Source organism: Ornithodoros turicata, chromosome 1 (genome assembly GCF_037126465.1).
Source record: "Ornithodoros turicata isolate Travis chromosome 1, ASM3712646v1, whole genome shotgun sequence".
Taxonomy (NCBI): domain Eukaryota; kingdom Metazoa; phylum Arthropoda; class Arachnida; order Ixodida; family Argasidae; genus Ornithodoros; species Ornithodoros turicata.
Window position 1 is genome coordinate 22,398,153 of NC_088201.1, and position 14,143 is coordinate 22,412,295.

General features: G+C 44.3%; 1 protein-coding gene across 4 annotated transcripts in view; it reads right to left on the reverse strand.

Moving 5' to 3' along the window:
- LOC135377640 (obscurin-like) overlaps positions 1 to 14,143 on the reverse strand; it is a 99,553-nt gene that overhangs the window by 47,836 nt on the left and 37,574 nt on the right. For all 4 annotated transcript variants that reach the window (XM_064610209.1, XM_064610210.1, XM_064610211.1 and 1 more), the window contains exons 4-5: positions 2,200 to 2,318; positions 1,980 to 2,120 (exon numbers count right to left, since the gene is read on the reverse strand). In XM_064610209.1, coding sequence (XP_064466279.1) covers positions 1,980 to 2,120; positions 2,200 to 2,318 — 260 coding nt within the window. The remainder of the gene's footprint in view (positions 1 to 1,979; positions 2,121 to 2,199; positions 2,319 to 14,143) is intronic.

Sequence of the window (14,143 nt, forward strand, 5' to 3'; positions counted from 1 at the left end):
TCATTTGATACCACGCCGTCCTTGAAAAGCAAGTTCCCCCATATCTGGGAGAACTTGGGAGGTACCCGGGTTCGAGTCCCGGAGCTGGATGTGCAGTGTGAATTTTTTCGTGGGTTTTCATCAGACACTTTTAGACATATCTCCGCACAATTCCCTTGAAGTTGCCCCAGGACGCGTTTTCCTCCAGGGCTTTAGTCGTGACGTTGTCCACATCTGTGAGGCAGACAACAGTGAGCCCTTTCACCACCCCCACCCCCATATCGCTGTAAAAAAAAACTATCAACTCATTGGCGATCCAGCAGTGGAGACAATCATGCTCTGGCACGTGGAAGTGCGCGCAGGGACTGAAACCGGGGCGAAACCGAAGACGACTTGGAACCCAAATTTCTTCCATATCCACATCTGCAATCCACCATTCGCAACTAACCAAAGCTGCAACCTGAACCGAATTATGTGATTTCGGTTACCGGTTCATAAGAATATGCTCACGCGTGAACGCGATCAGCTTGGGATGCGATATATATTTCTTTACAACTCTGATTAGTGGCGTTGAACGTGCTTCTGCGACATCCACGCAGCCAGCAGATACATCCTAGAGAAAACCGAAAAAGTACCGGTTCAACTGCTTGGTTACCGGTAACCACAAGCATTAAAACGGCGAGCCTCCTACCTGTTACCGCTTTCAGAGTTCTGACACTGAACCGTAACCAAACGGATATCCGCTTCGGTTCCAGTCCTTCAGTGATAGACTAAGTCCCGGTTTCACCATCACCAATTAGCATTTGAACCGAGAACAACTTTCCCTTAACTTGGATTTAACGCTTAACTGTGCTACACTAAAGGAAGTTACTGTCACTGGAATATTCATCAGATCACGCAACGCTGGATCTTAGTCCAAAGTTAACCACTGTTGGTAAAAAAGGGCCATAGGTTAAGAGCAGTTCCTGCTGCTCTTCCTGTGGCGATACGCTCCTGTATGCCGTTATTTAAATTTAAGATTAGTTTAAAGTTGGTGCCATCACGCACTGAACGTCTGTATGTACACACTCGGTATCTCCAAAGTGAATTGTTGTAGGAAATCTCTTCTACATGCTCAAAAAGAAAAGGAAGAAATGTTAGTAATATGTTAAGGGGCAAAGTAAAAGTGACCGCAGCTGAATTGCAAGGTTTTGGAGAAATATCTCAGATGGATGACAGCACACTTTTTCGCTTTTCACGCGAGGAAGCATCTTGCCTTGCAAAAAGGCTCTACGGAATAAACCATGCTCATGTGAACTGAGGTCTTCGTGGCGGTTTGGTGCGTAAAGATTACGATATGTTTGGCAAAAAAAAAAAAAGAAGACACAAATATCTGACGCGGATGCGAAGAAGTCCGTAGAAAGCTACCGCATAAGCACTACAACACCCATTGAAGTAGGGAATGTCGGCAGCGCCACCAATGCTCCTGCGGCAAACATGTGAAACAAAAAAGCCGGCGCTGGAAGGGGGGTCAAGTGAACTGGTCGTTCTCTTATTAAGTAGGTCGTGAACCAACCATCATCTCGAATGACATCTTTCTCTCCCCAGGGGGCTTAATCGCTTCATCGTTGTTATTGTCGTTACGAGCTAACGAGTAGAGCCTTTTTTGTGACAATTATGCGGAACATAATTGCAACAGAAAAGCCATACGCCACCTGTTTTCAACAAATCAGGGGAGAGAACGATGTCATTCGAGATGAAGGAGGTGAAGTAAATGCCATTCCGTTTAACGCATTAAGTTTGCCGTGTGGCTAGGGTATTAGATTGAGTAGAAATTTGTGTGATGCAAAAGTGTTAGTATGGGTCTTTTCTACCTGGGAGATGGGTTGAAACGTATCCTAAATTAGATGCAACTTTACTTACATAAGGAGTCACACTCAAGTCTTAATGAGCTTTGAGCAATCTTATGGACACAGTGTTCGATCATTGCCTAATATATTGTATTTTCTGACGTTACTCACTCCCTCTTAGCCAACGACTCCTTGTCTTTGGGGCTGAGTGCTTGCTCAACAGTAGCGCCTTCTTTTTTCTCGAGGTAGCAGGAGGGAACACAGCCTTCCACAGTCACCCCTGTATGGGTGGACTTCGTTCGTATTCGCCATCTGAGGGATAACGTAAATGATGTCCAGATCCATTCAGAGCCTGTCGTGTCCAGGATTCTACCCCCACAATAGTTCTTACTTTCTTGGCATCGACGTGTCGAGTACTTCAACTTCTTGCCCTTCCTTCAGAGGCACGCCTTCTTCGTCCCCCGATAATGGCTTGTAAGCCATGATGGCTTCGTAGACTTCGCCAACAGCCTAAAGGAAAAGAGCACATTGAGTTTGGGTCGGCGTTAGATATATGCATACAAGTGAGAAATGCTGAGATGTTTCACATATCTACCAAAAGACACAGCACTATGTGTATTCATCCTCGTAGAAGATGCACACAAAGGACGTTAAGCTTTATATAACCTAATCATATACGTACGTGCATAACTGATCAAAGAACGAGAAATGCGATTGACCCCCATCCCCATCAGTTACGACGCACCCGCGTGTGTGATATTTCATTTGCGTGTGTCATGTATCCGTGCGAGTGTGTATGTCTCATCTTTTTCATCCTCATCCCACTCATATATTAACCCACATACACTGAGGTATCGTATCGCAGTTGTTGCAGTGAATCAACTCATCCCATCGTCATTCATGTAGTTGTTGTTGCGATTGATATTCTTGTTATTTATTTATTTTTATTTTATTTTTTTGCAAGTGCTTTTTTCACTAGTATGGGCTTAGGAGTGCGTTTGATAGTGCGTTCTTTTCAGCGTAAATGGTGCTGCCCCATTTTACACTTTTTACCAAGGGTGCAACAGGAGTGACGAAAAGGTGCCTGATTGGCGCAGCCACCCGTCGGCCTGAAAAGAATGTGAGAGTGCAGATGGTGGACGCGGTCTGCCGTGTCGTCTGCATTGGGCCCGGTTGAATTTCAGTTCATCGTTTTTTATTTTATTATTGATTATTTTTCCTTTTTTTGTGTGTGTGTGGTCCCTATGACGTCATGTGCCACAGTTGTCATGCTATCGCTCTCTAATTTCGATTGAGAAGATGCAACGTTGTCTATCGTTGAAGAAGCAACAGCAGTTACACTTACAGCACATTGTGCACGGATGCGGCACCGAAGTCACGATCGGTGCCATCCGTTTCGTTTGCCATCTTGCCTCATGAACCAATTTTCAACGATGTCTGAGCATGCATAAAACCGCCGCCAAGCACTTTGTGCAATTAGGAACTGCACCAACTACGAACCACGCGAGGGAGATCGATTAGCTAAAAAGGATTTCATTTGAAATGCCCCAGGCACCTTGAGGCTTGGGTTTTTGTTTGACCCTTTGTATGGCCTCAGAACAATTACTTTCCATCAGGCTTTCATTGCTTTGCGACACGATACATACACGTTGTAAGACATCTTCGTCATTCTCGACAACACCCCAAATATGCGTACGTTTCCGACAGCCATGATGCTATGTCTCTCGTCTGCTTGTCTTGCCTTGTACCCTTGCACCTATTAAATCGACAGTGCGACTGTTTCTCAGTTTGGTGTAGAAATGGAGCAAGTAACACAAAGGGATGCGAAGGTGCAGGGGTGCCGATTGCACCCTCCGAAAAGAATGCAAAGGTGCTTCCCTCTTGACTCTGGGTGCAAGGAGTGCAGGCGAAAAGAACGCAGCCAGTGTCACCATTGTAGACCGCCATTGCGGCTGTGAATGGTCCATCGCATAGGTGGGGAGTAACGCGTTACAAAGTAGTGCGTTACCGGTAACGCGTTGCATTCGAGTAGTGAAATATGGTAACGCGTTACATTTGGGAGAAAAGTAACGAGTAACGTAACGTCACTACATTTTTGCTAACTAACGGCGTTATGCGTTACTGCGTGTTCGGGAACATTGGTTCATCGTCTAAACTTGAAAGCTTGAGCGAGGATATAGTGCCTGCAAAATACGGGAAAATCCCCGATTTTTTCTATTCATCTTCAACAATGAGAAGAAGGTCACACCGGCACCCACGAAGAACGCAAAAGAAAGGCTATTGACCTACACTGCTTGAGATGTCACCTTTTTTTTATCAACTCTGTTTTGTTTTGTTCACCTATGTTTACCACACTCCCTCTGGTATTTTTCGGACGAATGGGGCAAAAGCGACAGAAAAATAGCCACTGCCCTCTGAACAAGTAACAAAGTACCAAGGAATTGGCTATTTCGATTTTTACTATGGGAGATAAAAGGTCACCATCTCTATCAACCTTCACAAGGAGCACCACTGTTCATTAGGCGTCCTCTCAGACAAACGGGCGAAGCTCTATTTTGAACATCAACTACTTCTGCGTTGCAATAAATCGGACATGTAAGTTGTGTTCATGCGTGACTTTTGGTTGTGCGCAACATTTCTTGTATTGGTTTGCGGAATGCACTTATGTAACTCAACCAAAATGGTACTTATTATAACGACAACTGGTGAAGTAATGCAAAAGTAACGGCATTACTTATTAGAAGTAACGGCGTTAGTAACGTGTTAACTACTATCGCAACAGTAACGAATAACGTAACGCGTTACTTTTTGAAAATGTAGTGAGTAACGGTAGTGCACTACAAAATAAAAGTAACTTCCCCACCTATGGTCCATCGCCTCATCATCCTCCCACGAGGGCGTGCTGAAAAGTTATCGGCCCAACCCACCTCCAGGTATGCGAGTGCGATCCCGTCATTTGACGGTCATAGTATATAGACTATAGACACAAAGGGCGAGACGAAGACGAAGCGAAATTGTTGGTTCTGTATAACGCGAAGCGTTCCTTCATGCTCGGGCTATCAGCAGAGCCATGTCTACTACAAGCGTGAAATTTTCAAAGGATGAACTTCGGGCTATCACGAAGTTCCTATTCATGCAAAAGAGAACTCCAATGGAAATCTATGAGTGCATGATGCAAACATTAAGTGACGAGTGTCCATCATACTCAACCGTGAAGAAGTTGTATGCCAACTTTCAGCGTTGGGATTTTGGCACCGAAGACGCCGGAAGGACACGGAGACATGGAACGGTGTCAACACTCGAAGTTGTTGGTTGTGTCCATGACCTCATTTTGGCAGATAAGCGAATGTCGGCTTTGAAAAATTGCCGAGATCTTAGGCACATCCAGAGAACGCATTGGGTTTGCAATACACCACTTCAGAAAACCCCAGAGTGCTTAGCGCCACTTTGAGCTGTGGGAAATTGTGTTATCGGAAAGGAGCAGAAGGTCCCCAAATTGTTTCGATTTCTCCTCTCTCATCCCATTGTCCATGACGTGTCAAGGTCAGTGAAAACGAAACGTGAAGGGTCATTCTCTCTTCCTTCATGACAGTAAGCGCCCAGGATGCAACGCGTGCGCAAGGAACGTTGGGATCTCCTGAAATTGTCTATTCACGAAGAGATGGGTATGCGGAAGCTGCCAGCCAAGTGGGTGCCCAGAGTGTTTGAATGCCGATGAGAACGCAGAATGGATGCCTCCAAGTTGATTTTGCAGCAATTTGAGCATTCTGGTGACACTTTTCCTGAGCGACCTGTTACATATACATACACAGGGTTATCGCTTCTGATTCGAAGAGAGAGGGGGGCGTACGCCTTTTTGTGCCAATTTGGATATATGATAATTGACACAAAAAGGCGTATGCCTCCCTCTCTCCACGAATCAGAAGCGACAACTCTATCATTCGTGGCAATGGTTGGCGCAGAGCGTGCTATGCGGTGAAGTTCTGTTTTTAGAGTGTAAGACAAAATAACACTCAATGAAATGAAGGCACTCGGGTTCTCCGATGCCGAAGAAATTCAAGACTCATCGATCAGCGGGAAAGATCATGGTCACGGTTTTCTGAGACAAGGAATGTGTTTCGATGACTGACTATCCCCAGAAAGGTGAAACAGTTAATACAGCACACTACTGTAGCTTGCTCTGTGGGTTAAAGGAGGCTTTGAAAGAAAAACGGCGCAGGGAGCTACGAGAAGGCGTTCTCGTTTTGCAGGACAATGCACCGGCTCACAAGGCAGGCAAGACAATGCAAGTTCTGACTTCTAAAGGACTTGTGATTTGAATGCATTGAACATCCGCCGTACTCGCGGGATCTTTCCCTCATCGGACTATATTTTATTTCCAAATCGGAAGACAAAAGTTTGAAAGGAAAGAGACTCTCGGACATGCCCAAGAATTAGGGACAAAACGTAAAGCAGGCTTCACCTAAAACGGCTCCCATAGAGCCTGTGTATTCTGGAACGAAAAGCGCGTGCTACATATTCTGCTGGCAGCGCTTTGCATTCGTTCTCTAATGGCATTTTGCCTCTGCCAAGACGAAACTTTTGAGAATTTTTTTTGGCATCAATAGTGGCATCTTCAAGGTTCCATTCGAGTTCCAAATTTTGAACATGTAAAGGAGCCTTCAATCGCCGCAAGAACGCGTAGCGGCGAAGCCTACGTTCAGGGCCACGCGCAACCACAGGTTTGGGAAATGGCTCGCCGCAGAAGAGACTACAACAGATAAAGAAGACAAACAAGAAATAACAATAGGAGGAGCAAAGATTTGTGTGTTACTTCACGTCGTAAGGGTATAGGATATAAAAAGCTAAAAACTTGACAGCTGTTAGGAGAACTAACATCGTTGTGTGTACATTATGGCTGTTACGAAGTCTGTTGGTATCTGCTAAACTGTGAGAAATCAAACAAAACATAAAATAAAGGTGTGGTCGGAGTGAACGGCACAACAAAAACAACAATAAATGATGACAATGAGATGGAGTGTTTCACCGCGGAGGTGCGCACCCTACCCCACTACACGTGGAGCATTATGTGAACATGATGAAGGAAGGATGAAAACACAAGAAAGAACTAAAATGGACAGCAGAAAATGGACCAACGACAGCTTAAGACGACATGTACTACTTTGCACAGGAAAATGTGATATCTGAGGTTCTACAATGTGCTAGGGTTGTCAAACCAAGTTTATCGAGGATAGGTTCATAATTATAGACACCAATGTGTCGGTCATAGAGAATGTCAATGACTCCAAGGGATTCAATGTTGTCATTCGGTCAATCTCTTATCTTTGAAAATTAGTGAAGCTAATTAAGTATACCATTTTAGTTAGCCATCGAACACTGATGAGACGGGCTAGGAAAGGTATCCGAGAAGCCAGGCATGTTAGGCGCCCAAACGGCACGTCCGGGGCTCTCATAAATTTTTAATAACAACTGTGGCACCTAACAAAGGACAACCTGTATATCCTCATGTGTTTCCATACTGACTCCCGGAAGAATTCGAGGCTCCTCCGAGTAGACCGAATGTACAATCGTATTTATGATATAGCGCACAAAAAAAGGAAACTAAAAAATGACATGGTTGCAAAATTTGAGACATACACAACTAAAACATCTGACTAAAATTCACTAACTAACCAACATTCAGTTTGATTGTAGAAACAAGGTATTCTTAGGCACGATAGGTCTATAGGTTGAGTGAATGTTGGCGTGGATATGTCGCGGTGACGTAGATGGTGTCGTCTAGACGAAAAAATGCTGGAGGCTTGAAGGCTCGGCAGTGCAGAGAACCTACGGATACGCATGTAAGATGAGGGAAGTAGGACAACCATGCACGCACACGCATGACGCTGAACTATAAAACCGATCTATATATTCCGAAACTCCGTGTGGCTGAACACACCGTTTGTATAGACTGCCGGTTTCGTTTCTTCTTTCTCGCTCTCTCCTTTTCCCCTTTTCTTTTCTTTTTTTTTGTGTGTGGGGAGGGGGGGGGGGGCTTATTAATACCTGAAGACAATTTATGATACAGCTATAGGATGTCAGGCTTCCTCGCGAACGCAGGAGCCTCTCTCTAGGGAGGAAAGCGCAATTGTAAAAGGCGGTCACGTGTTCCGTTTGTATTATAACACATTACTCTGCTCTCTTTTGATCACAATAATGCTCGTTGCCTTGTGAATGTCATCTGCATTTTTTAGATACTGGAGATATGTCGTTCACCTCGAAACTGCAAAAAAAGTTTAGAAGTCACGACTTCTGTTGTTTGAGTTTCATTTGCGATTTTGTTGCGAGTTTCTGTTCTATCTATCAAAGTATGTCAAAATAAGCACAATTTCAGACAGCGAAAAAAAAAATAGCAAAGTAAAGAAAATATATCGTTCTGCTTTCCTGCCTTTTATTTTCCATACTTAATACAGCCAAACCCGTAGTGGCTCAAATGTATCCCTACTGCAGCCTAATGCCGCGTGCTTTTCGACAGCCGTACTCCTTGCTTTTCTTTTCGTCAGTGGAGAGGGTTCTAGATGTCTTATCAGCGTAGTTCTTCTGAAGATTTACAATCTTGATCCAGACGTACATGCTCGCGCTTTCAGCAGACTGCTTGGGACTCTGTTGTTCGCTATCGCGTCTTTTTTCATTCGATCTTCCTTGTTTCTGTAGGTGTGAAGAAAAGTTTATTGACCGGTTGATAAGCAACTGCGTGCACCACGTAAAAGTCAGTTGTGTAGCATCGATTGCTTGTACGTATGAGTTGAATAAATATGAATGAAGCACGCTGAACATTTGATTTACACATAAGAGTTAGTGACGTCTTCATGTTGGGAAAAACTTCGCATGGTTGCATATGCGATCACAATGTCCTCCTTTTAACGTTGAAGCCGAAATAATCGGGGGCACTTCAAACCACGTTACTCAAGCTGTGACGCAACATTTGCCTCAGCTTGCCGTCGTCTGGATCTTTGGACGTCGTTCCCGATTTCCGTTCTTAGCTCACCTCGCGTCATAGAGTCCACATCTAACATGCGTGACACGCGCTGGTTGGGTTCGACACATAAACCTGGCCTCTTTCCTCTTGGGTGCCACCTTCTTCTCAGTACGTGACGTCACGTTTCTGATATCTCCTAGCCTGTAGCGCAGACTAATTTTCTTCCAACTTTAACATATTTTAGCCCATCCCATGCTGCGTCCCATTTGTTTGTTCGCCGATGATGTAGGTTCTCTAAGACACAATTTACCATTTCTAGTCCTTGGCTAGAAGGCCATCCTAGTCAGCGCTGCTGCACGTGGTTCATGGCGGCGTGATGCGAAAAAACATGTATATACGGGGTCACGCTCTACTGTCCGTACCACTTGCATTTGTTTCCCAGATCTAGAAACATAGTTAGGACGTTTAACGTCTCCTGACGCAGCTCTTTCCCTGCAGTATCTTGCTCAATTCTTTTACCACACCTCTGAAAAGACCCCATAACTGTGTTAGTTCACCTCTGGTGTCCGAGGGCAGGGCTGGGGTCGCAAGGCGTGGTAGACTCTCAAGAAGTAAATCGTCATTCTTCCCTGTTAATGATGTGAATTTAGCAACTTCCGTTTTGCTGTCAATGAGCAGTCTGACGTTCGCATCAGATCCCTTTATAATCTCTGCCAGCTTTCTCACGGACGTGTAATATATTCCTTGTATATTCCCATACAGATTATCGAATACCCTTTTAGCAATTATTCGTTCTATGGCGTACAGGCAGTCTGAAGACATATAGGAAGGCCCATCTGTTCGTACTCCCGTCGCAGACTCCCAGAATTCTCAGCCGCAGAAAATAGGGGCACAAAAGCTCTTGCATACAGGAACAATAGCAAGAACGCGCGCAGAGCGAATAAGCTTTGGCAACGTCCTAGCATACTTCCTACTCAAGACAAGACCGCAGTGCTATCAGGTCCAGTAGATATCTTGATGAACAAGGAATGATTTCACTAGATGAAGTATGGAAGGGGAAAAAAAGTAACTAAAATCAAAGAAAACAATAAGTCGGTCGTTACTTTTGTGCACGGGTTTCGTTGATAGCTGCTGTAATCGCCCTCGCCTTTCTGTCTGTCGTGTGGTTAATGCAGAAGTCGTGATGAAGCGGGCAACTCAACAAAATACAGATAAAATAATAATTCCGCGCTTGATGCCCCGGTACGAGTACATCATGAGCCGTGCAGCAGTGGCCGGTCTGCAGCCGCTGTAAGAAAAAAAGAAAATAAAAAAAAACGAAGAGAGAGAGAGAAACTTCAGTAGTCGAGTGGCAGCGGCGAGTCCCGCAAAAGAAGCTGATTATCGCTCTTATCTCTTATCGCTCTCAAAGCATGTACGCGGAAGGTGGACGGTTGTATTGCTGTGAGACCTACAGACTCATGTATTTATTTCCCCTGTTGGCCATGGAGGCAATACAAACGGGAGGTTAGCATTTCGTAGCATAATGTTAACATAGCAGCATACAACCACATGAAAAAAATGTGCAGATACGTGGAGGTAAATAAACAACATGAAACATTTTGGTCAACCGGAGCAAACAATGACAACACGTACAAAATGGAAATTGAAAAACGGCAATGCAGCGCAATGGTCATGTCAGCCAGACGCGTGAGCCTTCCTCCTTCATCTCCCCCTCTTCATCCCTTCCCCCAGCAAAGTGCCGCCAGTGTAGGCATGCAGATCGCTCCAATTTCCACGTCACCCCTCCGCCCGCAATGGTCGCATAAGCATTTCTTAAATTGTTTGGCATCGGTAATGGAATGCATATAAGCTCTTGAATTAACGATCCTCTTAGGTATTATTATGATAATCAATTTTGTGAAACAAACACTCACAAGTTATTATTCGGCCAGTGGAAAGCAGACGCAGATGTACGGCAACATGAAAAACTCAGTGCGGCACCCCCCATTGTTCTCTATAGAACCCCGCTTCATTGTCTCTGATGTTTTGCACATGAAGATACGAATAGTCGAGCAGCTTCTTGAAAACCTACTCTGGAAATGCAGGACGTAGACACTGCTAATAGAGTGCGCGATCCAGAAGGAAAAGACACGTCCGTGAGAAAGCTGGCAGAGATTATAAAGGGATCTGGTGCGAACGTCAGACTGCTCACACAACACGGAAGTTGCTAAATTCACATCATTAACAGGAAAGGATGTCGATTTACTTCTTGATAATCTAGCACGCCTTGTGACTCCAGTTCTTTCCTCAGACACCAGAGATGAACTAGTACACTTATGTGATCTTTTTAGACGTGTGGTAAGAGAATTCGAGCAAGATACTGCAGGGAAAGATCTGCGTCAGGGGACGTTAAACGTCCTAATCATGTTTCCAGATCTGGGAAACAAATGCAAGGGGTACGGACAGTAGAGCGTGACCCCGTATATACATGTTTTTTCGCGTCACGCCGCGATGAGCCACATGCAGCAGCGCTGACTAGGATGGCCTTCTAGCCAAGGACTAAAAAAGAAAAATTGTGTCCTAGAGAACCTACATCATCGGCGAACAAACAAATTGGACGCAGCATGGGATGGGCTAAAATATGTTAAAGTATAGAAGAAAATTCGTCTGCGCTACAGGCTAGGAGATATCAGAAACGTGACGTCATGTACTGGGAAGAAGATGACATCCAAGAGGAAAGAGGCCACGTATAAGTGTCGAACTCAACCAGCGCGTGTCACGCATGTTAGATGTGGACTCTATGACGCGAGGTGAGGTAAGAACGGAAATCGGGAACGACGTCCAAAGATCCAGACGAGCTGAGGCAAATGTTGCGTCACAGCTTGAGTAACGTGGCTTGGAGTGTCCCCGATTATTTTGGATTCAACGTTAAAAGGATGACATTGTGATCGCATATGCAGCCATGCGAAGTTTTTCCCAACATGAAGACGTCACTAACTCTTATGTGTAAATCAAGTGTTCGTCGTGCTTCATTCGTATTTGTTCAACTCATATGTATTAGCAATCGATGCCACACAACTGACTTTTACGTGGTGCACGCAGTTGCTTATCAACCGGTCAATAAACTTTTCTTCACACCTACAGAAACAAGGAAGATCGAATGAAAAAAGACGCGATAGCGAACAACAGAGTCCCAAGCAGTCTGCTGAAAGCGCGAGCATGTACGTCTGGATCAAGATTGTAAATCTTCAGAAGAACTACGCTGATAAGACATCTAGAACCCTCTCCACTGACGAAAAGAAAAGCAAGGAGTACGGCTGTCGAAAAGCACGCGGCATTAGGCTGCAGTAGGGATACATTTGAGCCACTACGGGTTTGGCTGTATTAAGTATGGAAAATAAAAGGCAGGAAAGCAGAACGATATATTTTCTTTACGTTTCTATTTTTTTTTTCGTTGTCTGAAATTGTGCTTATTTTGAGAGATTTTCAGTTCAGAGATGACGACAACAGAAAGTCGCCAGATAATCGCAAATCAAACAAAAACAGCAGAAAGTCGTGATTTCTTAACTTTTTTGTAGTTTCGAGGTGAACGACATATCTACAGTGCCTAAAAAATGCAGATGACATTGACAAGGCAACTAGCAATATTGTGGTCAAAAGAGAGCAGAGTAATGTGTTGTAACACAAACCGACCACGTGACCGCCTTTGCGCTTTCCTCGCTAGAGAGGCTCCTGCGTTAGCGAGCACCCTGACATCCTATAGCTGTATCATAAATTGTCTTCAGGCATTAATAAGCCCCCCCCCCCAAAAAAAAAAGAAAATAAAAAGTAAAAAGGAGAGAGCGAGAAAGAAGAAACCAAACCGGCAGTCTATACAAACGGTGTGTTCAGCCACTCGGAGTTTCGGAATATATAGATCGGTTTTATAGTTCAGCGTCATGCGTGTGCGTGCATGGTTGTCCTACTTCCCTCATCTTACATGCGTATCTGTAGGTTCTCTGCACTGCCGAGCCTTCAGCCTTCAGCATTTTTTTCGTCTAGACGACACCATCTACGTCACCGCGACATATCCACGCCAACATTCACTCAACTTATAGATCTATCGTGCCTCAGAATACCTTGTTTCTACAATCAAACTGAATGTTGGTTAGTTAGTCAATTTTAGTCAGATGTTTTATTTGTGTATGTCTCAAATTTTGCAACCATGTCATTTTTTTAGTTTCCTTTTTTTGTGCGCTATATCATAAATACGATTGTACATTCGGTCTACTCGGAGGAGCCTCGAATTCTTCCGGGAGTCAGTATGGAAACACATGAGGATATACAGGTTGTCCTTTGTTAGGTGCCACAGTTGTTATTAAAAATTTATGAGAGCCCCGGACGTGCCGTTTGGGCGCCTAACATGCCTGGCCTCTCGGATACCTTTCCTAGCCCGTCTCATCAGTGTTCGATGGCTAACTAAAATGGTATACTTAATTAGCTTCACTAATTTTCAAAGATAAGAGATTGACCGAATGACAACATTGAATCCCTTGGAGTCATTGACATTCTCTATGACCGACACATTGGTGTCTATAATTATGAACCTATCCTCGATAAACTTGGTTTGACAACCCTAGCACATTGTAGAACCTCAGATATCACATTTTCCTGTGCAAAGTAGTACATGTCGTCTTAAGCTGTCGTTGGTCCATTTTCTGCTGTCCATTTTAGTTCTTTCTTGTGTTTTCATCCTTCCTTCATCATGTTCACATAATGCTCCACGTGTAGTGGGGTAGGGTGCGCACCTCCGCGGTGAAACACTCCATCTCATTGTCATCATTTATTGTTGTTTTTGTTGTGCCGTTCACTCCGACCACACCTTTATTTTATGTTTTGTTTGATTTCTCACAGTTTAGCAGATACCAACAGACTTCGTAACAGCCATTATGTACACACGTTTGCTCAACGATGTTAGTTCTCCTAACAGCTGTCAAGTTTTCAGCTTTTTATACCCATTACCTTTACCACGTGAAGTAACACACAAATCTTTGTTCCTCGTACTGTTATTTCTTGTTTGTCTTCTTTATCTGTTGTAGTCTCTTCTGCGGCGAGCCATTTCCCAAACCTGTGGTTGCGCGTGGCCTTGAACGTAGGCTTCGCCGCTACGCGTTCGTGCGGCGATTGAAGGCTCCTTTACATGTTCAAAATTTGGAACCCGAATGGAACCTTGAAGATGCCACTATTCATGCCCAAAAAATGCTCAAAAGTTTTGTCTTGGCAGAGGCAACATGCCATTAGAGAACGAATGCAAAGCGCTGCCAGCAGAATATGTAGCACGCGCTTTTCGTTCCAAAATACACAGGCTCTATGGGAGGCGTTTTAGGTGAAGCCTGCTTTACGTTTTGTCCCTAAT